The sequence below is a fragment of the Halichoeres trimaculatus genome, unplaced genomic scaffold (assembly GCF_033239565.1).
Source record: "Halichoeres trimaculatus isolate MK-OKI-2021-1 unplaced genomic scaffold, fHalTri1.1 fHalTri1_scaffold_13, whole genome shotgun sequence".
NCBI classification, from domain to species: Eukaryota; Metazoa; Chordata; class Actinopteri; order Labriformes; family Labridae; genus Halichoeres; species Halichoeres trimaculatus.
The window spans coordinates 27437971-27463391 of NW_027437191.1; the positions used below are offsets into that span (position 1 = coordinate 27437971).

The 25421-nt window shown below is 39.1% G+C and overlaps 2 protein-coding genes across 2 annotated transcripts in view; one reads left to right on the forward strand and one right to left on the reverse strand.

Moving 5' to 3' along the window:
• The window catches only part of LOC141801640 (exostosin-1), a 240790-nt gene that overhangs the window by 108480 nt on the left and 106889 nt on the right, over nucleotides 1–25421 (forward strand). The gene's annotated exons all lie outside the window — the stretch shown is intronic.
• On the reverse strand, nucleotides 20117–20896 carry LOC141801644 (pleurocidin-like peptide WF3). The gene is made up of 4 exons (XM_074684770.1): nucleotides 20796–20896; nucleotides 20601–20701; nucleotides 20437–20455; nucleotides 20117–20309 (listed from the first exon to the last, which is right to left on the reverse strand). Exons 2-4 carry the CDS (start codon nucleotides 20698–20700, stop codon nucleotides 20207–20209), a joined length of 222 nt encoding a protein of 73 aa, XP_074540871.1. The 5' UTR covers nucleotide 20701; nucleotides 20796–20896; the 3' UTR covers nucleotides 20117–20206.

A 25421-nucleotide genomic window follows, 5' to 3' on the forward strand; every position in this document is an offset into this window, starting at 1 on the left:
ACAAAAGCTTCAAATTAAATAAGTCTGAAAACCCCGCTTTCCACATTCTTATATGCCATTCATTCTCGTAACACTCTTTCAGTGGCAGCTATTTTATTTGAAGGTCATAATTCCACTTTGCCTTGTGGCCCCTGTGACCCTTTGCACCATCCTTTTCACCACAGTGCGTTAACTTTGAATTCCTCTCGTCATTCCTGCCCTGCTCCATATTGTGTTGTATTCAACAGATAACCACCACAACCCTGTGAACACAGAAATTTGCCTGTCAAACTGCCCCATTTCTCAATAGTTCACCTTTTTTTCTCTTTATGTCTAAAAAAATCAACAAAAATTGAGTAGATAGTTTTCTGTCTATCTATATTTTTTTCATCATTAATATGACTAATTTGCCACAAAATCCTATCTTTTTATCTCATAAGAAAAATTATTTTTTTCTTATAATTCTGACTTTTTCTCTAAAAACTAGTGCTGTCAGGCGATTAAAAAAAAAAAAAGTTGATTAATTAAAGGATTTGTAATTAAGGAAATTTGAATTCTCCCCTCCATGAGTGAGCGGCCGAAATGAGCTTCCTCCGTAGGGTGGCCGGGCTCTCCCTTAGAGATAGGGTGAGAAGCTCGGCTATCCGGGAGGAGCTCGGAGTAGAGCCGCTACTCCTCCGCGTTGAGAGGAGCCAGATGAGGTGGCTGGGGCATCTGATGAGGATGCCTCCCGGACTCCTCCCTGGTGCGGTGTTCAGGGCACGTCCCACCGGGAGTAGACCCCGGGGCAGACCCAGGACACGCTGGAGAGACTACATCTCTCGGCTGACCTGGGAACGTCTTGGGATCCCCCCGGAAGAGCTGGCCGAAGTGGCTAGGGAGAGGGAAGTCTGGGCTTCCCTGCTTAGGCTGCTGCCCCCGCGACCCGACCCCGGATAAGCGGAAGAAGATGGATGGATGGATGGATGAATTTGAATTCTAGGACATTACAAAACTGCAGTGCTTGACTAATCAAATTAACACATGAAGATGAGAAGATTTGTAAATCCTCATTTTTTTCAACTGTCAATCAAAAACCATGCTCATAAACTACTGTGGGTGAGAGCAGTGCTCTCTTTGGATGAGAGCTCTGTATGGATATGAGGAGAAGATGTGAGATGACAGAGGCATAGCGAGATGCTGCAAGTCAGAAAAGTTCACGCTCCAACTAAGGATGTGTCACAGTAGTTCAGAGAGCAAGAGCGGCACATTAGTGTGAAAAGATGACAGAGATCATGGAGTGGATCAAAGGATGGAGCGCCTGAGAAGAATGAGATCAAAAAGGGATGTTTTGTCTGTTTTTTGGATCAAAAACAGGAAGAGACACAGGGTCCACTCTTCTTCTTAGGTAGCTTTGGTCTTGAAAGTTTGTTCAAGATGCTCTGAAATGGCTGGTAGTGAAAGAGTTAATCACGTTAACTTTGCATTAGTTTGCTGTGGGGTGGCACGGTGGCGCAATGGTTAGCACTGCAGCCTCACAGCAAGAAGCACACCAGTTTGATTCCCAGCTTCCCGTCGGCTGGTGGGCCTTTCTGTGTAGAGTTTACATGTTCTCTCATGCATGGGTTCTCTCTGGGTCCTCCAGCTTCCTCCCACAGTCCAAAAACATGCTCATCAGATTAATTGAACACTTTAAATTGCCAATAGGTGTGAGTGTGCGTGTGAAAGGTTGTCTGTCTCTTTGTCAGCCCTGTGATTGACTGGTGACCCGTCCAAGGTGTACCCCACCTCTCGCCCGATGACAGCTGGGATAGGCTCCAGCCACCCGTGACCCTGAACAGGATAAGCGGTTAAGAAAATGAATGAACGAATTAATAATTTGCTGTGTAATGAATTGATCTAACTAATGCATCAAAGTGACAGCCCTAATAAAAACATTTAATCCTTTCAGCTTTCTGTCTCATCCCTTTGGCTTTTTAAAAAATTATCTCACTATTATGTGTAAAAATCTTACTCAGGTCTCGTTAGTATTATTTTTGACTATTTCTCATTATCCTAAGTATTAATCTTGTAAATATGAGTGTATATCTCATAATTATGACTTTTTATCTTATAGCTTTGATTCTGCAAATCGTTGCAGCTTTCTGTCTCATCAGTGACTTTTTATAACGACCCTGTCTGTAAATCTTACAGTTATGAGTTTAAATCTGATACTCCTGCCTCTTTATGCACAATGACTGTTATCTCATTATTTCAGCTCTCAATCTCATTATTCGCATAATTCTCATACATTGGACTACAGGTTCAGGTCTCATTTTTTAAAAAATCTCACTGTTATGAGTTAATTAATTTTCTGAAACAAAAATGGCAGCATAAAACAATGAAACAACATAAAAAAAAGATATCCTGACAATCACAAGACATGACAAATACAAGACCTGACAATCACAAAATATAGCAAATACAAAAAGTTTGATATATAAAATGGCACTAAGCTTTTTTTAAAATGTTTTTCCAAAAACCTGCAAACACAGGTCATTGCCACATTAAGTGAAAACCCGGGTCTCATAATTTTCTCTTTTTGTTTTAATTCTTGAAATATCATCAGTATGTCTTCTGCCCCAAATTTGGGATTTTTCTTCCAATGGTTTTGACTTCGCAACTCTCATTTTGACTTATTTGACAACGATTTTACCTCAACAATATGGATAGTCATTCGTTTTTACCTTTTATCTTATTTTTCTTTTTTTAATCACAGAAATAACAGATAAATATCACATGAAGGCATTTTTACCCCAAGATGTTGTCCCTTTATTCTACTATTATGAGGTCTCATCTCCTGTTTTATATCACATATATGTTTTTGTTTGTTTGTTTGTTTTCTTTTGTTTTGTTTTTTTTTATGTTGTGTTTTTTTCTTCATATTTTGACTTTTATATCATAATTACTTTTTAAAACTTTCTCCTGATAGAAAGAGCATTCATACTTTAGGATTGGGAGAGCTCATACCACATAACAGCACAGTGACTGACTCATGTAGATGTCAACAGTTTTATTGTTATTGAAAATCTGAGAAAATACTGTCAGTTAAGTTGTGTTTTGTTCCTTTAGAGAAAAATTTAATATACTCTCTGAATCTCTCATCAGTTTTGGAACAAAGCTGTTCGTATGATTCATAACCATCCCATTCAACGCTGAATGAATGCAGAGAGCAGCTTTAAACAATCAGCTGTCTCTGACAGAAAAACACATTGTCAAAAAAAATGTTAGTTATTTGAGTTTTTTTGTTTCCTGCAATTGTTTATTTCCCCCTGTAATTCCACAGTCTTCACTCTGTATTTTTCTCTTTTGCTTTGATTTCTTAAGATTGAGCAGAAATTGTGCAATTACAGTCAAATCATCCATGTGTCTGCGCAACTCTCCTCGTAATAAAAAACAGGTGGGGCAGAGATTGGAAACAGTTTAAATCTTTTTCTGTAGTTTTGTTTCTTTTTGCATAATTTAGGCAGGTGTGGCTCAGGGGAGCAGTGGGTTTTCATGCTTGGTAAAACACTGGGTTTGATCCCAGCTCTAGTAGTCTACACACTGATGTGTCTGTTGAACCCAAAACTGCTCCCTGTTCCATCTGAATTGTCGTGGTTTAAACATCTTTCTTCTTTGTTCAGTAGCTCATTCAGCTGGAAGAGCCTCGATCCCCACATGAGGAACCCCAGGTGTTTTGATTGACAGATGAATAAGAAGATAAACAGACAAGCTATTGGACATGTTCCTCCGCTCTTAGCAGCTCTACGCTGAGCTGTGATTAATTGCAGCAGAAGTGAGATGAAGTTGTGTAAACTGGCAGGGAATCATGGGAGAATTGTCACATGCACAAACTTTCCACACACTGCAATTACCTCTCCAGCAGCGAGAGGTAATTGGCATCTTTGCTGTATTTGGAACATCATTTCAAAGTTGTTATGGAGAGCTGTGTGGAAGCCCGCTGATTGTTTCAATCAGTCTTTTAGAAGGTTATAAAAAAAATGGAGTGTGTTATAACTTTGATTTTTTTTTGTTTGATGTGGAAACATGTGAGCATGGTATGGTACACGTACCTCTCTATGAGCCAGCCTACAGATCGGACTGTTTGAGTTTTCAACATGTAATGCTAATTCTCATGTTTTTGGGGGACAAAAAGGAGAGATTTCTTGGTTTTCATTGGAGCAAAACATAGGCTGACTGAGGAAAACATTCCTCTAATGTGTATTAAATAACTGTAAAAATGCAATTCATTTTTTGTTTTTTTTCTTTTACTTGTTTTAAAAATAGAAAATGCCATCTTTGAAATACACTGCCTGGTCATTACAGCATGCATTTGCTGCGGCATTGTTTCGATAAGCTTCTGCAATGTCAAAAGATTTATTTCCATCCAGTGTTGGTTTAATTATTCAAGATTTTCATTGATGATGGTAGAGTCTGACTGCTGAGCAAAGCCTTCTCCAGCACATCCCAAAGATTCTCAATGGGGTTAAGGTCTGGGCTCTGTGGCCAATCCATGTGTGAAAACAATCTCTTATGCTCCCGGAACCACTCTTTTACATTTTGAGCTCGATGAATCCTGGCATTGTCATCTTGGAATATGGATGGAATAACCTGGTAATTCAGTATATTCAGGTAGTCAGCTGACCTCATTCTTTGAGCACAGACTGTTGCTGAACCGAGACCTGACCAACTGCAGCAACTCCAGATCATAGCACTGCCCCCACAGGCTTGGACAGTAGGCACTAGGCATGATGGGTGATCACTTCATCTGCCTCTCTTCTTACCCTGATGGACAATCTCCCTGGAACAGGGCCAATCTGGACTCATCAGACCACATGACCTTCTTCCATTGCTCCAGAGTCCGATCTTTATGCTCCCTAGCAAACTGAGGCCTTTTTTAACAGTTAGCTCCACTAATTAGTGGTTTTCTTAAGGCTACATAGCTGTTCAGTCCCAATCCCTTCAGTTCTCTTCACATTGTGCATGTGGAAATGCTCTTACTTCCATAGTTGAAAATAGCCCTGAGTTCTACTGTTTTTTTTTCTTTGATTTGATCTTACCAAATGTTCAAGTGATTGCCAATCACAATCATTCACATTTCTTCCCCCAAAGACGATGGGTCCCCACTATCCTTACAGTTTTTTATAATGCGTTGGACAGTTTTTAACCCAATTTTAGTAGTTTCTGCAATCTCCTTAGATGTTTTCTCTACTTGATGCATGCCAATGATTTGACCCTTCTCAAACAGACTAACATCTTTTCCACAACCATGGGATGTGTCTGTCCACATGGTTGTTTAAGAAATGAGACGCAACTCATTACTCCTCCAAGAGGAGGCTCGCACTTTTTTGCTTTCTTAAATCCAGGTAGCAACTTTTTTTTTCATCTCCGCCAAGTAGGTTATGTTTTTGAGAGTTTGTCTGTTTGTTTGTCTGTGAACAACATAACTCAAAAAGTAACAAACAGATCTTGACGAAATGCTCAGGAAATGTTCAAAATGGGATTAGGAAGAAGTGATTAAATTTCAGAGGTGATCTGGATCGCCATCTGGATCCAGGACTTTTTTTTAAGGATTCTGTATCATTGTGAGATAGGGCTGTTTTCGCCATAAGTGTATATAACTCCACCATAAATGGTCAGATAGCTTTGCAAAACAATACAAGACAAGGTCACCATAATTTCTGACAAAAGTAAAGATATGATCCTGATCCTGGCAATATTCTGGTTTCTATGATCTGGAATATGGAATATGTACTGGGTCATCCTAATTTTCAACACTGTCAGGAAACAAATGATCATATAAACCTGCAACTAACACCAAATTGTAGCAGACAATCTGCTGAAAGGGAGTATAAAATTAAAGTGGGACTAAAGTGTTGCGTGACAATCACAACATGCTTGGTGGAGGTCTGTTTTTCTAGTTTGGCCAGGCAGTGTTTATTTATGAAGAGGCAGTGTTACAAACTGTTTTAACAGCCTAAACTTTTTGACACCAGTCTTACCAAACACCTTGATAAAGCCCTTTTCTCTCACCTGTTCTCAGATCATTGATTTAGGTGTTTTTGTCTTTAAATGCCTCTCGGGGTCTCAGCAGCTCACGCTGAGTCACAACATTAAAACACCTCAAAATCAACCGCTTAACCGAGGAGAGCTGAGAAGCAGAAAAGAGAGACGTTCAAAACTACTTTAAAGTAGAAAAAGAAACCCCTTCAGTTCAAAGTATTTTCACTTGTTACTGAAATCAAAGCACAAAAGGCTTCTGGCTCACTGTAGTGTTGAATCTCTCTGCCTTAAGCGAAGACATCCTCAAAGACGGTTTGTCATCCGTCTTCATTCATCTCTCCCCGGCTCCTGTTAGTGTTCAATTATCCCCCCACCGTTTGTCTTCATTCAGCAGAAGGACGTTTAAAGGATGGGAGGAGAGAGTCTGTGTTCTGAGTGACAGGGTGATGGTAAATAAGAAACAGACCAACAGGGAAGGACAGAGGTGGTTACAGATTTAGTAATGGAGTAAAGTGAGGAGGGGACACAGTGCGGGCAATGGGGACTCCAAACCTGTTTTTTTATTTTGCTGCACTCATCCCATCGAACAAGTCTTAATTACACAGAACATTCTCCCCTTTAAAACTTTACAACCTCATATAAAAATAAACAAGTCAGTGGAAAAGGTTTGCTGTGGTTCACTCTCAGGTATTTGGATAATTTTTTGCCTTGAAGTCAACAAATGTCATAATTTGGTAAATTAACGATCATATTAACTCTGTGATAAAAAATAGAACTCATATTGGTGAAACAAAGAGCATTTCAGCTCTTCAATTTAATAATTCAGCAATACAGTGAAAGTATTAAGGTACCTAATATGATGATGGTAACTGTGCCAGGTAGGGATGGATACCTTTAACATTTAAAACCATACGGTACCCATCCCTACCTGGCAATTGGTATCGGTACTCAACAGTACCGATTTTTAGTACTTTTTTGTGTTTAAAAAATGTGGTAAAAAAATATCAATTTGTTAAATAAATAAATAAATAAATAAATAAATAATAATAATAATAATAATAATAATAATAATAATTATTATTATTATTATTATTATTATTATTATTATTATTATTATTATTATTATTATTTATATATATATATATATATATATATATATATATATATATACTTTTTTTTTTTTTTTCAATTTAACACATTTATTCTTCAATATATAACTTTGCAATGCTGTGTTTATGTCCAGCATGAAAAATAGACTATTCTTTTGTTCCTTCACAGTCACAAGGATGCATTTAGGTACCTAAACATGGCACATTTTGATTTTACGTGAATCGATACTTTTGACTGAATTCGGTCAGTACCTTTAAATAGTATCTACTTCTGTACCTGTCCTTAGTGCCAGGTCATCAGACACCAATAAATGCCTGTTGAAGACCTACACCACAAGGTCTCAACATCTTTACTGGAGCAAAACCTTGCACTGATCTGTCCCTGTTCCAGGAATCATCGTCAAGCCTCCAGAGAGTTTAGAAATGAGTGGGCGCTGTCGAGAAATGTCACTTCTTAGGCAAGGTCTGTTCGAAACTGACTTTTTAAAGCTGGTCTGAAGTCATTCAGAGCACAGAATAATCCCTTTATCAACAAGAAGCAAAGGAAGTCCCGGTTACTCTTTGCTGGGGATCACAAGGATTGGACTGTTGATGATTGGGGGGAAATTCTCTTCAGTGATGAATCCAATTTTGAGTTGATGTCCACCCCAGCCAACTTGTTGGTTAGGAGGAGGCCTGGAGAAGCCTACAAACCAGACTGTCTTGTCCCTACAGTAAAACATGGAGGTGGGTTGGTGATGGTCTGGGGTTGTTTCAGTATGGGTGGAACAGATCAGATGCAACTGTGTGAAGGGCGAATGAACCAGGTCATGTACAGGGCTACTATGGAAAACGGTCTTCTTCCCTTAGCTGGAAAACTCTTTCCTGGCTCAAATGACTGGATTTTCCAACAAGACAATGGTTCCAATTGAAAACCTGTGGAACATCATCAAACACAAGCCCCAAAACAAAGCAGATCTGTTGGAATGTTTGCAGCAGGGATGGGCTAATATGACAGCAGAACATTATCAAAAGTTAGTGGAGAGTACGCCAAGACACAGGACTGCATCCATCAAAAACATGGTCATGCAATCAAGTTTCCAAGCTCTGTGTTAGGTCGTACAATGGTGTAGCTATGAATGTAAGAATCTAAGTGATTTTGATTATTACCAAGAAAACCATGGATAATGGCGAGGTATTTGCCCATAAATTAAACTTTTATCAGCTATTTTGTTGTTATCATTATGTAGCCCTGTTTCTACCAAGCAGTCTCGTTTAGATCAGTACAGGTTGGTTCGGCTAAGACTGATCCTGTTTGTGTTTCCACAGTCAACCATGCCCCCTCGTGGTAGGGGACATGTAAGCTGCAGGCAGATAGCCTCGTCAGTTACGAAATAGCGTGACGCCATTGTACCCCACCAGTAAATCCAACAAAGGACAAAAACGCAACACAATTAACAAAGAGCGATGATGGGAGACATCTAGTGATTCACCTTCTTTGTGATTGGCATGCAGCTCTCTGTTACAAAGAGCAATCAAGCTTTGTTTCAGAAGCCAGGTATACATGGTCCCAAATATTCTGCTTGCATTTGGTTTATTTGCTCAAACGAAAGACGAAAGAATTTAACCTTTGTGTACACCTCATTCCAAAAGAAAAGTGCCAATCCAATTGGACATCCAATCGGTTTCACAGGGGTGGAATATTCCTTTCCCCAAACCGGTTGAGGTATCATGTATCCACCCAAACAGAAAGTTGTCAGTGTGCGTTCTTTCAGCGCATGTTTACTTCAGTTATCAACTTCATGGATGATAAATGTGTTAATTTGTTACCCAGAGTGAAAGAAGTTTGCTGGAGTTTTTGGGGGAGGGGATCCAATAATTGCTTGTCCATCCTTAGAAAAAAGTGTGTACACCACAGCTGTCTTCCCCTGTGTGTAATGAAGGCTCAGGTGCAGCAGCGTACTAAAGTTACTGTCTACATCTTAGAACAAGAGGAACCAGAAGATGACATTTCCCTGCGGCCTGTCTGCCCTCCACGGACTCTGTTTCACTCCGATCAGCACATCAAGAGCTGCTCACTTTACATAGGACTCGACTGTAACTACTGTAACCACACACACACACTCTCTCTTTCTCACACACACACACTTTTGGCCGGGTTGAGGTCAGAAGCAGATATGCTGGAGTCTGCTGCCCATCATAGCTGCATCGATTTCCTTTCTCCTGCGTCAGGGCGTCTTGTCAGCGGACTCCTCGGAGCATGGAAGATGAATTATTCACAGGACATTTCTGCCAGGGTCTGTAAATAAATACTTAACTAATATTGGCCCCATAACCCACAGGTCTCAGCTTACTGTGCAGGGGGCATGGAGAGAGAATGGAGAGAAGGAATCTGCTCTAAAGAAATGTTTTCCATTCACAGTGTAGGTTTGTTAAGTGTTTAAAAGCTCACTCACTCGAGGTGACATTAAAGCCATTACAGCGTGTCTCCCTGTCACCTCTGACTGTATGAGCGCAGGCTGGGTGGTTTTATTCAGACAGGTGTCAGCAAACAAATACAAAACAGTACGGATGTTGTACCTCTTGGGTTAAATGTGATCATTTGCTGTAACCGTATGAGTCTGGGCCTCATTGTGCCTGTCATTTCCAGCTCTGTTGATAGTTCTTGTTTTATAGTGTTGTTCTCATAAATTGCAGTAGTGATATGCGGATTGATACTGAAATATGGATACTCCCTATACCAGCTCTCTGTGCTCTACAATCTATTCTTAAACAAATATATTGATACTTTTGATTCTTCAGTCATTTGAGGTCATGTAAATCATTAACAGGAACACAGTTAAAAATGAAATAAAACTGTTGAGAACGTATCTGAATGATACGCTGTTTGGTGGGAACTACTTTTTTTTTTTCTGTCAGGGTAAGTCCGTAATGCGTAAGCGCACCTACATGCTGTTCGGTGTGTCACTCACTCTCAGCTCCACAAACAGCCAAGATGCTGTTTGTTATATATGTAGAGCACTGTTGTTGTTGGAGTTGTTTGAATTAATAGACATGGGTATGATATAAGTAAGAAAATAAACACATGCTGCAATAAATAGCTGCATTAGTTCATTTAGAGTAATAATATGTGTATCAAGGAGATAATCTCACATAGGAAAAAAAATAGATTTATTCAGGTAAGGTTCTCTGAAGAACTGATAATTTAAAGTGGATTACGAACACTAGGTATTGTTATAATGCACAGAAAGATATCAATAAAAGTCATGGTGAGTTAAGAAAAAAATGTACACTATAAAAGATAAAGAATAACATTTAATCTCTAAAATATAAACATTATAAATTACAATCTGTCTAATTTGCTTTAACTGTTGAATGCATAATTCAAAATGTAGGGATTGACACACTTGTGCAATTATTGTGGCATTTATTTTAATAATTAAATATTGTATTGGCAATTTCAATTCAGTGATAAGGCTTGAAATGCACTGATTTATTTTAGATTTACCAGACACATCACATGCATTTACACAAAGTATTTGCTTGGTATCGCATCGGTATTGCCGATATCAGCCTGAATTTTACTCAGTATCAGATCAGGGAGGAAATTGGTGATATTGAACATCACAAGATTGCAGATGGTGCAAGTGTAAGGATGGATATAAAGAGAGCTACACGAGAGCTTTAGGAACAGAGAAAGATTTAAAAAATGAGAGGAGGTAGATCTTTTTTTCTCTGTAATTAAAGAAACAAGTTGGGATGTCAAAAGTAAAGGCAAAATTTTGTTTAGGGAAAAAAGTAAAGAATTTAATTTAAAGGGAAAAGGTCAATTTAAAGTTACAGTTGTGGAAAGAAAAGGTTTTCAACCCAGCAATTTGAAACTGTTTCTGGGTTAAAGCTACAATTGAGCTTGTAATTTTGAAATACTGTAGTGTGTTTCCAGTTATTTTACCAATCAGAATCTTCAGAGGTTACTGAAGTCGATCACTTAAGTTACTTTTTAAATGCCTGAAAACAAAAAATTTCATTTTGTTTCCTGAAGTTGGCATGAAGCTATGGGCTAACCTGTAAACATGTTGAGTGTTGAGTTATTATTCAGACGTAAACTGACCAGAAATGAGACAGCAAGTGTTTGCGCAAGAGTGAATAACGGCTCGAATACACCAGTCTCCGGTCCGGATCCGGTAGTTTTTGATTCAAGTCAGTGTGCCAGCTTACACTGGATATAAACCCTCTGTTGCAGCCGGGCTGTGGCAGGTCCCTCCATACAGCATCAATCCTATTTTTGACAGATGTTGGAGCTGTAACGTGACAATTTACTAAAAAGTGGATTGAGCAGGAGAGGTTAACACCTTAAAACGCCCAGTGACTATCAAAATGAAACCAGATCATATATGGAGGTTTCACAGCTCAACATGAATGACTTGGGAAGCACAGGAACTCCTTGTTCCCTGGTGAGTTCCCGATGAGTTTGACTGAACACACAGCCGGTGTGAGTAGACATGATATGTGCAGTCAACACGCAATGGAGCGAAGCCGGACCGTAGACGCATCCGGTGTGTTTGGGCTGTGAGCATTCAAACCTTTTTGGACTTAGCCACTGTCAAATTCATCCTAAAATCAATCAATAGACAAATAAATTACAAATTGATCAACACGGATCAACCAGAGAGCTATTTTCTGTCATCATATACTCTTTTTTTAGTTTTCAGTGACACTTTGGCTCAGAGTCCACCTCCCTTACCTGGAGTTAGACAGGACACAGTCATGATTTTACAGTACCAGTTTTGTAGATACGTTTCTCAGGAAGTCTAACCCAAACATGGACGTTGTCGAAGAAGAAAATCTGATAGAAAATCCGAAATGCTGGCTAAAATGTTAAAAAATATTCTCTCTAGCTTATATCTGTGGATTTTCAAACCCAATAAGAGGATGTCTGTGCTGCTTTAACTAAAAACAAAAAAAAAACCAAATGTATGAAATAGCAGCTTCTACTGTCTGTAGAGTTTCTCTGATTACACTAATGGACGCCGTCTGAAATGGATCTCCACCTATTTTAGTCGACTCTACAGGGAAGTTTTCCCTGAAACCCTGAAAATACTTCACCGAAGATATCTTGAAGTTGTCTGTGAAAAAGAAGTTGTCTCCTAAAGTGGCTCCAAAACATCTCACCAAAGTAAAAATGCAGCTGGATACAATGAGCCACAGAAACTAATGCAACCATCCAACAGCAGCTCTCCTTGAGTATCCGAGGGCTGAATGACTGACTGTGATTGTTTTAATTGAACAAAGGAGGCGTCGTGTTATGGATGCTACGCTCCATAGCTTTAATCCCGCTCTGTGAGCAGCAGGTCTTAACCCCGATTTGTGGCTGTCTGTCACTTTATGACGGCGGGATTAAAAAGTGTGCCGTGTGGCGTTTGCTGCCCGTAATGAGGTTTGTAATAAGATCAGGCTGTGTGACACTGAGATCACAGCTCGCTCTGTGTTAGTGAGGCTCGGGGTTTCGGTTCCTCTTTGATCTGAACACACTGCTCGTTCACTCTGTGTGTGTGTGTGAGTGAGTGTGTGTATGCTTCAGTGGACTGACAGAAGAAAAGGAGTTAGTCTTGTTCTCTGTCTACTCTCTGTGTCCCACTCAGACACTTTTATCCTTAAACTGAGGCCACTTTAGAGAGTGGGAACAAAGAGTCTTAGTAAAAGTGGTTAACTCTCTTCAATGGCAGTCAGTTCGGAGTGTTGATGTGTGAGTTTCAGCTTCTGTGTGGTCATTTTATCTCTTCAGCTGTGTGGAATTTGCAGTAGTTTATTGATATAAGTCAAAGTCTGAATGACTGTCTCATAGGTTTTACTGACTTTTAAAGAGAGGTATTTGACTTTTAAGCATTGATATAAAATGACAATACTGGATGTTCAGACTTAATGTGTGCAGATTTTCTAGCTGCTCCTTATTCATGTGTTGTAGAAATCTCTGAATCTGTGAACTGATTAAAATGATCTGATCTAAAACTAGCACAAGATCGTTCCAATGATTTTGATGAGAATTTCTGAAAAGAGGTCATCAAATTTCTGAAAAGATGAGGTCATCACTTAAGGATCTCCTAAGTGGTTCATGACATGTTAGAGGGGAGGGTCTCAAACACTAAGGTCTACCCATAGCTATGCTCCTGATAAGCCTCCAGAGGGCTGGCCAATCAGAGGATAGGGGGTTTACGGAGCGTGGGGTTTCAAAGAGACTGCAGCAAAATGAAGCCTTTCAGTGATTGAAATGAGGGTTTTCTAAAAACAACTGTGAGAGAAAAAAATATATATATATTTTTAGCTGTGGATCATGCTAAGCTACTAGGGCTAGCATAGGGACACCGTAATGCCTAAAAAAGCATGATACTCGTCTTTAAAGACACATTCAAACATAAACCTATGAACAAAAATACAAGAGTTTTAGCTTTATAACTTGTTATTAACAATTTAAATAGTTTATCTTTTATCAAATGTGTTGAGTGATTGAGTCATAGGGCCAGGTCTTCTCAGGTGTTAGTGAATGTTTCATGGTAAAACATTCTTTTAGAGTGTATAACTTTTGAAGTTCTTTGATGTTCGTCCAATTAACACTTGTTGATCACATGCTGCATGCACGGGGTGGTCAGGGCTATCACCATGGGTTATTAATCTTTATGTTTCATTTTCTTTGGATTCATCATTTGAACTGGGATGATGTGCCTGTGAGTGAGTTCTTTTAGTGTTTAAGGGGAGATTTATGTTTCATAGATGAAGGTGAATTTAAGTAAATTTTGAGTTTTGTGTCTTTATGTTGCAGGTTTACAACCTATTTGTCTACCTTTTTGTCTAAATATGTTTTTGTGCGTGCATGGCCAATAAACGTGGAAAGAAAAGAGAGGAGTTGTGTCCACCGCCATACCTGTTCTGAGTCCCATTCCAGAGGGAGTTTATTAAATTATTAGAAGTATATTTCAGTAAAATCTGGACACAGAGAGTTAAAGAAGCTTGGCCAAACTTAAAAACAGAATCAAAACTGTGTTTGACTTTTAAGGGTCATGAACAAGACAATGTTTTCAGGATAAAATGCAAAAGTATTGTTGCTTTTCAGCCACTTGTTTACACGGAAATGGCATTTAAGCCGACCTAAAACGCAAAGTTTTGTAAATGCTGCTGCCACCGTTGTTGTGTGAACAGCAAGCTGGAGTTTTCAGTGGAAATGCTGACGTCACGCTCTACTTTGTGCATGTTGTGCTTGTGCTGCTCGGTCTGCTGAATCTGCTGTCTTCAAACAAAATGTGCATCATTTGTTCCACTTTTGCACTTAGTATTCCCCAATACACCAGATGATTGTCCCAAATCTACTTCGGTGGTGATCTCCCAAAAGCCGCTTCTGGAAAGGACAGTTGTAGCTCCAACTACAGGCCTGACATGCTAACCACAGTATTTTTAGTCCCTCAATGTTTCTGTGTAAACACAGATTTTGTGTGTCTGTTTCTGTGTGTGTGTGAGAGAGGGCTCTGAGAGGCCACTGCTTCTGCTCAGGTCAAGACGAGAGGGGAGAACAAAACAGAGAGATGACTCAGACTTGACACTGTTTAGAGAACTCTCATCACACATGCATAAGATTGACCCAAAAACAGATTTAGATACCAAAGATGTCAAATTTTAAACCTGGAAAAAGACTTCTGTGGCTCTTCTTTTTGATAAATGTCAGACTGCAGACTTTGGTAACACATTGTCACTCCAGACCTGTCAAAAACAACACCTTTGTCAGCAGCCCCACTCCAAGATATAACAACCCCAGGGTTAGATTCAGTGATACAAGAGCACAAGGAATCAAAGCTGAAAATGAGGAACGTCTCATTTCTGTTGGAAGCAAATCTAGTTTATTGAAACTTGTCAGCAAGTCCTAAAGGAAATAATACAGTATGTTTTATCATCATATATCTTGTTTTATATGAACAAAAAGAAGATTAAATAAGGGGGGATGAAAACATTTTGACATTTATAGCTATTTACTGCTGTTTGAGCGTCTGTCCGCTGAGAGAGGAGGAAAGTGAGAGCGAGCAGTAATTGTCAGGAGGATTGTTTCCACATTCGGTCACTGCTCTGGAGATTGGTGACATCCACCTATTGATCAGCACATTTAACACTCTCTCGCACACACACAGACACTCACACACACACTCACATAAATATACACTAAGTACAACATGACCCTAAAGCCAACACCCATTCCAGCTTCTATTTTTATCCCTGTACCTTCATTCTCAACGTCATCCCCCTTCTGGGATGGCAACCAAAGGATCTGCTCAAGATAAATTAGTCTCTACATGAGAAACTCTTCACCTCAATAAAATCTGAATCAAGATGTCAGGACTTAAAGTGGTCAGAACTTTTTGTTTTTGAAAAATCTGGTTTGGTGTCATGATGCAGGGCAAAGATGTGAGCATGACTGTGTCTCAGAGACCAGATATTTGTCGGTGTGACGTTAGTAAAAGACAAAGAGACAGAAGAATAAGATACCAAATTCCTGTCCCGGAGGATTCCTGATGTGTTTTGCTGTTTCTGTTTGGTGACATGTTTGCCCCTTCTTTATTGTCTGACCTGTCTGACTCCTCACAGCAGGTTTTTATTAAGAGGACACTGCAGGACAGGAAGAGGAGACAAAACTAAGAAACAGTCAATTTCTGTCTTTTGGTTTCTTTTGTCTTCTGATCTCCAACATTATGGATTTATCTGGTTTGAGTTGTGACTGCTTTAAACTTTTTGGATTTTTAATGATAAACTGTTTTTGTTTTATTTCAATCATTTTGATTCACAAATCAAATGGTATGCAACACAATGTTCCTGTTAAACAGCAAAACAAATAACTGTTATAAACAACATAGTGTTACCTCCTATTATATGCCGTAACTGTCAAAAAAGTAACATAATATTATGTAAGAATCTATCCTAACAAAAAACAAAACAGTGTAAGATAACATTATTTGATGTTTTACTGTAAACATTACTGGAGTGTTTTTCTATAAGCAACATAATGTCCTGTCATTAAGTAAAGTTAGTAAAGTACGTCACATAATGTAACTGACATGATGTAACATAATGTAATGCAATTTAATTTTTTCTGTCATAATTAAACATAAAAACTGTTATAACATCAAGAACATAGCGTAACGTAGCATGCAACAATGTGTCATAAAACTACATAACATTGTAAAAGTTACTGTCAAAACATAAACATAGTCATAAAGTAAAGAACATAATATTGCATATCATAATGCAAAGCAATGTACCACAAAGTAACATTATGCAAAGTAACATTATGCAAAGCAATGTTATGCAAAACAACATTATGCAAAGCAATGTTATGCAAAACAATGTTATGCAAAACAATGTTATGCAAAGCAACGTGACGCTAGCAACGTGACGCTAGCAATGTGATGCTAGCAATGTGACGCTAGCAACGTGACGATAGCAACGTAATGCTAGCAATGTAATGCTAGCAACATAACGCTAGCAATGTAATGCTAGCAACCTGACACTAGCAATGTAAAGCTACAATAGCTATGCAACGCAAGCAATGTAAGGTAACATAACACAACGTAACATAACTTAAAGCAACACAACACTGATAATGTAAAGTTTTGCTACACATTGTTACATCATGTATGTCGTGATGTATTGTGTCAGATTGTTATTCATGTAACTTATTACATTAGTCAGGATATGTTTGGTAATGTGTACAAAAGCAACATAACCAAATGTAACTTATGTTCCAGAATGTACTGATACGTGCCGTCACATCATATGATAATTAGGGATGCACCAATTCAACTTATGTGGTCTGGTACTGATACCTGGGCTTTTTGTTTTGGACAGATACGGATCCGATACCAGTGTTAAATAATAATCTGTGAGTCCTACTGCAGGATAGGACTGGTGATGTTTTGGCTAAAAGGCAAAATTGAGTTTATGGAATTACTGAAGTTAATATTTATTAAACTATAAAATATTTAAATCTTTACCAGGAAAATAAAGCTTCATAATGTACAGAAATTGAGATTCAATTGTAAACATTTATACACTGTAGACTGGTAATGCAGCAAAAAAGAAAGAAAGTGCATCAGAGGGAACATTTCCAATCAAGTAGCCAAGAAAAAGGCATAGTGCTGGTTACCTGGTCCGGCACCATGGATCAGCCCCTTCCCTTCAATACTGATCCTGCTTTGAGGGGCACCAATACCTGATACCAGGATTGATATCAGTGCATCCCTAATGATAGTATGTATATCATTGTGCAGCACTTTCATTTTCCTCAGAATTGATATTTATTATTTTGGAAATTCAAGTAAAAAGAAGCATGTCTTGACAGCATGAGCTGGTAAGTTATTTAACCTTTATCTTAGGGTTAAATCTGTTTGTGTGATCACTGAAACTGAACCACAAACTGAATTATGTCTGGCAAAAAAACAAACAAAAAAAAAAACAAGAAGGGTAAGGCATCTGCGTGTCAGAGTATTCATAAAACCACAATTTCATCCTTATTATGACACCTGAGCTTCCTCCATTAGGTCAGCAGTGTGAGATGTAATGTGAGTAAGTGAGAGAGCGTCACCTGACTCTGCAGTGTGGCATAAATCACTTCCACTGAGCTGTCAGAGAGAGACACACTCACACACACCTCACTTTGTAATATGCAAATGTCAGAGTCCACACTGACAACATGACTGTCTCTGGCCCCTCAGCCTGTGGTTTGTAAACCCTCCATATGTATTAATGACATGTAGCTCAAGAAATCTCCCCCTCCTTTCAAATCTTTGACCTTGATGCTGATTTCTGTTTGTGCGTCTGCCCTCTGTCACCACTCCTCTATTATTTACCACACAGCTCTGTCTGTGTGAGGCCAGCAATCACTTCTAGGTAAACAACCACGGCCAATGACACAGGTGACCCTCACACACGCACTTACACACACACACACGCATACTTTCCAGCCTCATCCTTTCTTTGACCACATCTCATTTCCAATCGATATGTTTTAAGCGGAGCTCCATCCTTCCTAAACAAACTCAGCCTGCTCGGTCGGTGTGTGTTTGTTTATTTTATGGCCGACATTCAGGTGTCATTTTCAGGGTGGGTCCGGTTTGCCCTTTAGGTTGTCTGCAGGCGACAGTGTGATAGATCCATCATCCATATCTGGCGCACCTCAGCCTGTCTGGACTCCTCTTTCTGAAGCTAAATGAGCTGCTACAGTGCAGGAGAGACGGGGGGAGGGGTCGGTGTGGATGTAGCAAAAATGTCTCCATTAGCATTCTGAATTTCTGTGGCTAAAATGTTAGGTTCTGTCTCAGCTGGGCCTTGAGAGCTGGGGAATGATGACAGTGGTGATAAATGAAGTGGCCTGAGGAAGGCTAAAAGTGTATCTGATAGAGAAAAGTGGAGCGGCAGCCTGTCCTGCAATCCGGGCACCAACAGCAGAGCTTGTGAGAGCATTTCAAACTCAGTCCATGTTGTTTGCCTGAAATCCTTTTCAGGCATTGCCAAATTAGAATAGAAGAGAAAATACTTATTTATCCCCACGGGGGGATTCAGGAGTCACAGTAGCAATTGGGAAAACAAAACTAAGAAAGTAAGCATGGCTAGCCTGTCCATCTTATTGGAGATCGATCTTTCGTTCCCAATAACGATGGATAGAAAGACAGGTCGATGTCGTCACTTCTTAGCTCACACCTGAGTACCAGCACGTCATCACCACCTCCTTCTCACCTTGTGGAAAACATCCTGCCTTGCACCAGTTAGCATTGACATGCTACAGGCTGCTAACAGCTGATTTCACATGTAAACAATGCAGCCATGGTTATATGTAGGATCTCCAGATAAACACAGGAGCAAAATTGTTAAAGTATCACAGTTGGTGACATAACCAGTTTGGTGTCCATGACCAGCAAATGAGCCATACCAAGTAATGACCAACTCCAAATACAAAAATGATAAAAACAAGACGAAAAAATTGCTAAAAACGAGAGCAGCCGCAACAGGCAGCCACAACCAACAGGGCTGCACCTAGCAACGAGTAAGATAATGGTAATATAAAATTATGAGTTGGCTTTTTTATGTGAAGGTAGAAATTATAAAAATTCAGTCGCATTTCTTGGACTGAATAGAGATCAGTGCCCAACTCATTTTCTTTCTCCCCCAGAGTAAACACATCCTTCCCAGGGCTAATTTCTCTGCTTAGTGTTTGCATGGATCCCCCCGGGTGCTTCCTATTTCCTCACAGGTATCTTCCTGCTGATGCCCTTGATCCAGACTCTGACCTCAGGCCTTGAGCTGGTCCCCAGACAGCCACACTGCTGTGGTTTTCAAGTGCTTTCTAAATAGAGCTGGTCACATAATGAGGACACATTATCCCACGTTAACCTGTCCCTCATGAATTACTAATTTCCTGAAGTATAGTGTAAGTAAAAATATCCAAACAACAGGGAAACACATACTAGGGTCAGAGCTGTAGTTATAATCAGTGCAACATCATGATACAACAGTTATACAGGCAGCATAATGTGTGTAAAGAGGTTGTGTTGTGTTTGTTCTATTAATAAACAACTGGCTTTAAGTTAAAATGTTGGATGTCTGAACTGCAAATAGGCAAAGTTTCAAATTGTGCAGAAGGTGTTCGGGGTGTGAACAGCCTGTTCGAAAGGTGATGTGAGAATTCAGTCAGATCAATGTGAGATTTGCTCAAACTGTGACATCACTAGGTGGCAATTCTGCTTGAAGGGGCAAATTTGACGTTTTTTTTCCCCTTTTTTCCTTTTTTTTTTTTTTTAAGAAGAAGCTAATTTTTTTTTTTACTGTTGACCTTTTTTTGCACATATTTGCCTTCTACTAATTTAACTTTTCGAAATTGGAAAATCTAATTTTTCTAAAATAAAACACAGGCAAATGTGGTTGTTTCAAGATGCAAATTTATTGAAAACAAAAGCCATTTGGTTAAAATCCAAGCAAGAAAGTCAAAGCATGCAGCTTCTAAAAGTGTTGGCCTGAGTTCAAAGGTTTGTTTTTTGTTTTTTTTTACTACAAAAGCAAGAAGCAACGTCTAAAAATCACAACATAGCGTTTGGGTGGCCCTTCATTTATTGAGCAGCAGGACGGCCAGGTCTGTAATCAAACCCACGTCTGTACAGCTGCTGATCCTGCTGCTCCTGCTGCTGCTCCACCCCGTGACCATGAATCATTCTGAAATTAAGAGAAAACATAATTTTATTACAACAGTGCTTCCTATTAGCTACAACTTATTCATTTGGAGAATGACGGTAGTGTCACTTAAATTTTGATTACAGTTGTGAAAAAAACAAGTCCCTACCTGTGGATGTGGTGTCCCACTGTGAATAAAAAACAGGAGGTCAGAATTAAAACACACAGAACAGCCAGAAGAATACAAAATCTGAAGATAAATGGATTTGAATATACACTTTGTTTGTAAAAAGAAATGTTTACATTAGTAGGAAATTAAGTGAATGGCTTTACCATCAAAAAGTCCACTCACAAGATGTCCAAAAATACACTCTCCAGGGTCAGCCATTAAGACGACCATGGACAGCACGAGGAAGAGCACAGTGAACTTCATTCTGAAAAGAGAAAGAAAAGCTATGATCAAAAGTTTTCCTTTTTCTCCTTACACAAATCATTATTATTGGTTCACTAGAAGATTTACACATTTACCTTCCCAACTTTTCAGACTGAACACACAAATCCTCAGACAGAGCAAAAAGAGATCTACTGTCTGTGTGTGTTGAACTTCTCTTTATATGAGCTGGAGAGGATTCATTTGGGTGTTGTGTAAAAATTTGAAGAAGTGCATTTCAGCATTTGTCCAGATATTATCTTTTTGATCTTAACCACGAACAACAAAGTCAGGTCAGAGATGACTATGTTTTATCATCACTTCCTCATATTTTAAGTTTGAGGTTAGCCTTTCATTGAACTGAGCTGAATTAGGTCTAATGTTGCCCAGTGGTCCATGTAATGTCTCGGGGCTTCACTCAAACACTTCAATCACAAATGCAGAAACTTAATTTGTGGAGTTGTCGAGGTGTTTTGAAGACTTTTAGAATTTGTATTTTACATAACACTGTATGTACCCTTTGGTGTTTGGTTCATGACTTCTGTCTTAAGTTAAAGCTCCAGGAACAGAGTACAATGGATTAGAATAGAATAGAATAGAATAGAATAGAATAGAATAGAATAGAATAGAATAGAATAGAACTTTGAAGTCACAGCAGCAATCAAGTAAGAAAGTGTGTAGAAAGTGCAAAAAGGTCCATAACAAAATGGATGATGACAGCGTGCCTATCAATGTCCATTTCAGCCAGCCTCCACCTCCACAGGTTCCAGGACTGAGCTTCTTCAGCAGTCTGTTCAGACTCTGTCTCCTGGATCCTGTCTGCTCACAGCAGGTGAAGTTCTTCCAATGTGGCGTTGGTGTCTGACGTTAGCTCTGTTAGCCATGTCTGTGAATAGCATGATGCTACTCTGCTTTCTGGTATTCCCTCTGATGCTGGGTTGCAGAGAACAGTCCCATGTAAAAATACAAATTTTTCATTATATTCAAAGAAAAAGTTATAAAGTTTACTTTTTTTTTTGCTTTTACACCTTTATTTGGAAAGAATAGGACAGTTGGACAGAGTGGGAAACTAAGGCCACGGTCACACTGGCCACACAAGCATAGTTGCCTCCACGCAGCGCCTTTCCGTTGCTGGAGTGTACGGCCAGCTGTCACACTACTCCAATATGAACCAGACATATAACAATAAGATATATATTTTTTTCAATTTAACATATATATTTTTCAATATATAACCTTATAATGCTGTGTTCATGTCCAGCAAGGAAAATCGACACTCTTCCACCCACATAGCACATAGGCTATCGCGGCCATATTGGAAGTGGCAAGGGCTTCGCGTACAGCCGACGTGCTGGTCGGTCACATGACCCTGAGCTGTGCCCCTGATTGGGCGAGCTTGCAATCTTTTTGTTCTCTGAACGACCAAGTCAGAAAAAATCAAGAAAATGGCAATGTTATTACTCTGAAAGGGTGCCTATTTAAGATGGAAAAGGGTTTCCAGAATTATTCAGTGGTCTGCAAGCGCTTCATATTGCATATTGTTAGATTTATTTGGGGACACAATTGACCATTTTAACTTTTGTGAAGTTTTAACTTTAGGATGAATCATGAGGAAAACTCTGTCTTATTTTGATTTGTTGTTATAAATTCTAAGAGGAGATCTCATGGACCTGAAGGATTGTGTTGTTGTTTTCTGATTTGTTTTGTCAATGTCAATTTTTTCTTGATCTTTCCAAAACTATATGATTTCTTAACAGGACATTTGATGTATCATTTCTGCATTCATGGTACTTAAATCAAAGTTTAAACTGACAAATAACCCCTGTTTTTCTGCACAGTTATAGTAAGTTTCTCTGGACTTAACTGTGCACTAACGCTAACAAGTCTTTCCACATTCACCATCATTTTCCCATCTGTTTCTAACAGAAGTCTGAACACTCTGTGAAAGCTCTTCTAGTTCATCTTCTTCTTGTTATGGGAGAGTGTGTGCAGCGGCTTCAGTGTGTGTCTCTTTGGTTAATTTGATCAGAATGAGGGCAGTGACGGTGCAAAGCTCCTGCTCTATCAGTGTAAACAGCTTGATTATGATCTTATCACCTCCTCAGGCTCTGGTTCCTCTTTTGACACCCAGAGGAACTAACGGTGAGAAAATTCACAGACAGATTAGAGAAAAAGGGAAATGGCTGTTGTGGATCGGTCTCTTCATTATAAACTTTACATTTTGAAGATGTCCTTTAATTTCTCACACTTAGAAAAACAACAATTCTTTGTGTTTGACAGTCATAATTTTTAGCCTTTTAATGCATCTTTAATGTTGTCCGGTCTTTCTGTGCGTTTTTAGTGCATCATAGAAGCTGAATATCAAATATGGGGAAATTTATTTCACACGGCTCTTACTGAAGATTTCACAGTTAGAGCTTCTCTCACTTAGTTTTTTCCGATAGGATACTTCATCTAGGATATGGATTTTATCAGAAGTGTTTTTCATATTCTGCGTGTATTTCTTATCCTGCTTCCTGAACTTCTTCCTGCACCATTTCATAACTTGAATCTGGTCCTATGTCCTCTAATTAGTTTTTTAAACTCTCACATTTGCACATCTTGATACATCCGTTTGAAGACGTCAGCAGTAAGAGTTGTTGAGTCTCTGCAGAATGTACAGAGCTTTAGCTTTATACAAGTACCGTATGCACAGTCCAAATGTAGTTTTGTGAGACGTTACTAGATAGACTTTAGTTTGTGACCAGGTTTTCCTGATGATCCAACATACAATGAGGATCCTAGAGCTGAGGGTCTATGTTTGTGTCTCACTAAACTCAGTCAGGTTTCGCTGTGTCTGCTGAAACACACTCACTTAACCATCCACCTTTCTCAACTCTTGTATATTTCTGTCTATTTCTTTTAATTGTAAAAAAAATATACAAGATTTAGCTGTTTTTTTTTTACCTCTGATGCAGAGTGATGGGCAAATTACTTTTTTATTTATTCATTTATTTTTTTTTTTTTAAGTAATTAGTTATAGTTACTCGTTACTTTCCCAAAAAAGTAATTCAATTAGTAACAAAATTACTCCTTCACAAATGCAATTAGTAACTAGGAAAAGTAAACTTTGTCTTACTTTTTTGAAAAACCTTCAAATTTTCCAAAGAATTCAGTTTTTGAGCAGGTTTTGCTTTGGTGTGCAATGTTAACATGTATGTTCTTGCGTTTTACATCTACGCTGAAGTTGTGTATGTTAACTTCCATCCTGAAAATACCGGTTTTAACCTCACAGACCGCTCCTGTCCTGTGTCTAGCTGAACAAGCCAGGGTGGATAGACCAAGGGGCAACATCCGGTTGATGAAAATGAAGCCTATGCAGAAGTGCTAAAAGTCACTGCTCATCAAGAATCCACTTGAGTCCGGCTGCAGAAAGACCGTAATTCATGTACACAACCAGCCATAAAAATGGGCTTTCATGGCATTAAAAAGTATATTTACACCTGGTTCAAAAACAGTTTGGGTCTAAAACGCTGATTTCACTATCTGCACACACTGTACGGTGAGTGAACTGTTTTCTATCTCTGAGGTTTCGAAGTTATTAGAATCATTTGATTTTCCAATCAGAGGCACAGCTCAGGTCACGTGACTGCCGGGCACCCCGTGGCTGTTCAAAGAAAAACTAACAGCGGGCGTCATGGCAAATGCGGCTGCATGTGTGGATTGGGTTCATTTCGTGGTTTCAGGAACAGACAGATGGCGTCGCGGATGCTTTGTCCATGTTTTATACAGTCCATGAGACAGACCTGTCAACAATCCCAATCTAGGAGGGATTCTCCTGCTTTTTAATTTTGTCTATCCCTCAATTTGTAATTTCTCCTAATTACCCCCTTGTTTTAAGGTATAATCTTGTCATCTCTACTTTTTTTTCAAGTCAAAACATGTCGGCTACTCATGCCTTGTATTCAAACCTCAAAAAGCATCCATCCCTCTCTGTCGAGTTGGTTTGATACAAAGACGCTGCAGGTGCAGGAGATCCTCTCTGACTGCAGGTTACACAGACAAACACAGGTAGCTGTGTGATATTTGTTGCTCATAAGTTTACTTTAGCATGAACTCTTTGTTTAAAGACGTGTCAACATGATTGTTCTCATCATTACTTGTGTGTCTGCCGCTTTTCATCACATTGTATTTGCAGCTCCTCTCTCGTGCTTGGCTGAGTGAGCCAGGATGGAAAAATAGCAACACACCACATTTCACTGTCTGTAACAGTAACAGCATTAGAACTTTTTAACAGTAATTAGATTAGCATTTACTGGAAAAAGTAATGCCATTATTTTTAGCATTGTTATTCCCAACACTGCTGACACATCATCTCATAGGTGTAAAAAAAAGTCTCTTACATCTCTGAGCTCAGTAATAGTCACCACAGTGAAACAGGCATTATTCAGCATGGAAAGGTGTCAAACTTAGAAACCACTTCTCTGAGCTATTGTGCAAACAGCTGCACGACACAAAAACCTGACTTCAAAGGAGCTGTACCACCTGATAAATATGATGTTCTGTGAAACCTGACAACTATCGTTTTATCCAGGGTATTAACAACCTTCCCACCGCAACACACACTCTTCTCCTGATATTTGGAGCTGCCTCTCTGCTTCCTGTCTGCTGCATTTCAGGGGTCCTGATGCCACTCAATGGCTATTGAGTTATGACCCTGAGAGACCCAGCTTTAGCCTGATCCC

Excerpts from the sequence above, each read along its gene's own strand:
- LOC141801644 (XM_074684770.1), bottom strand. The coding sequence starts at position 20,700 with ATGAAGTTCACTGTGCTCTTCCTCGTGCTGTCCATGGTCGTCTTAATG.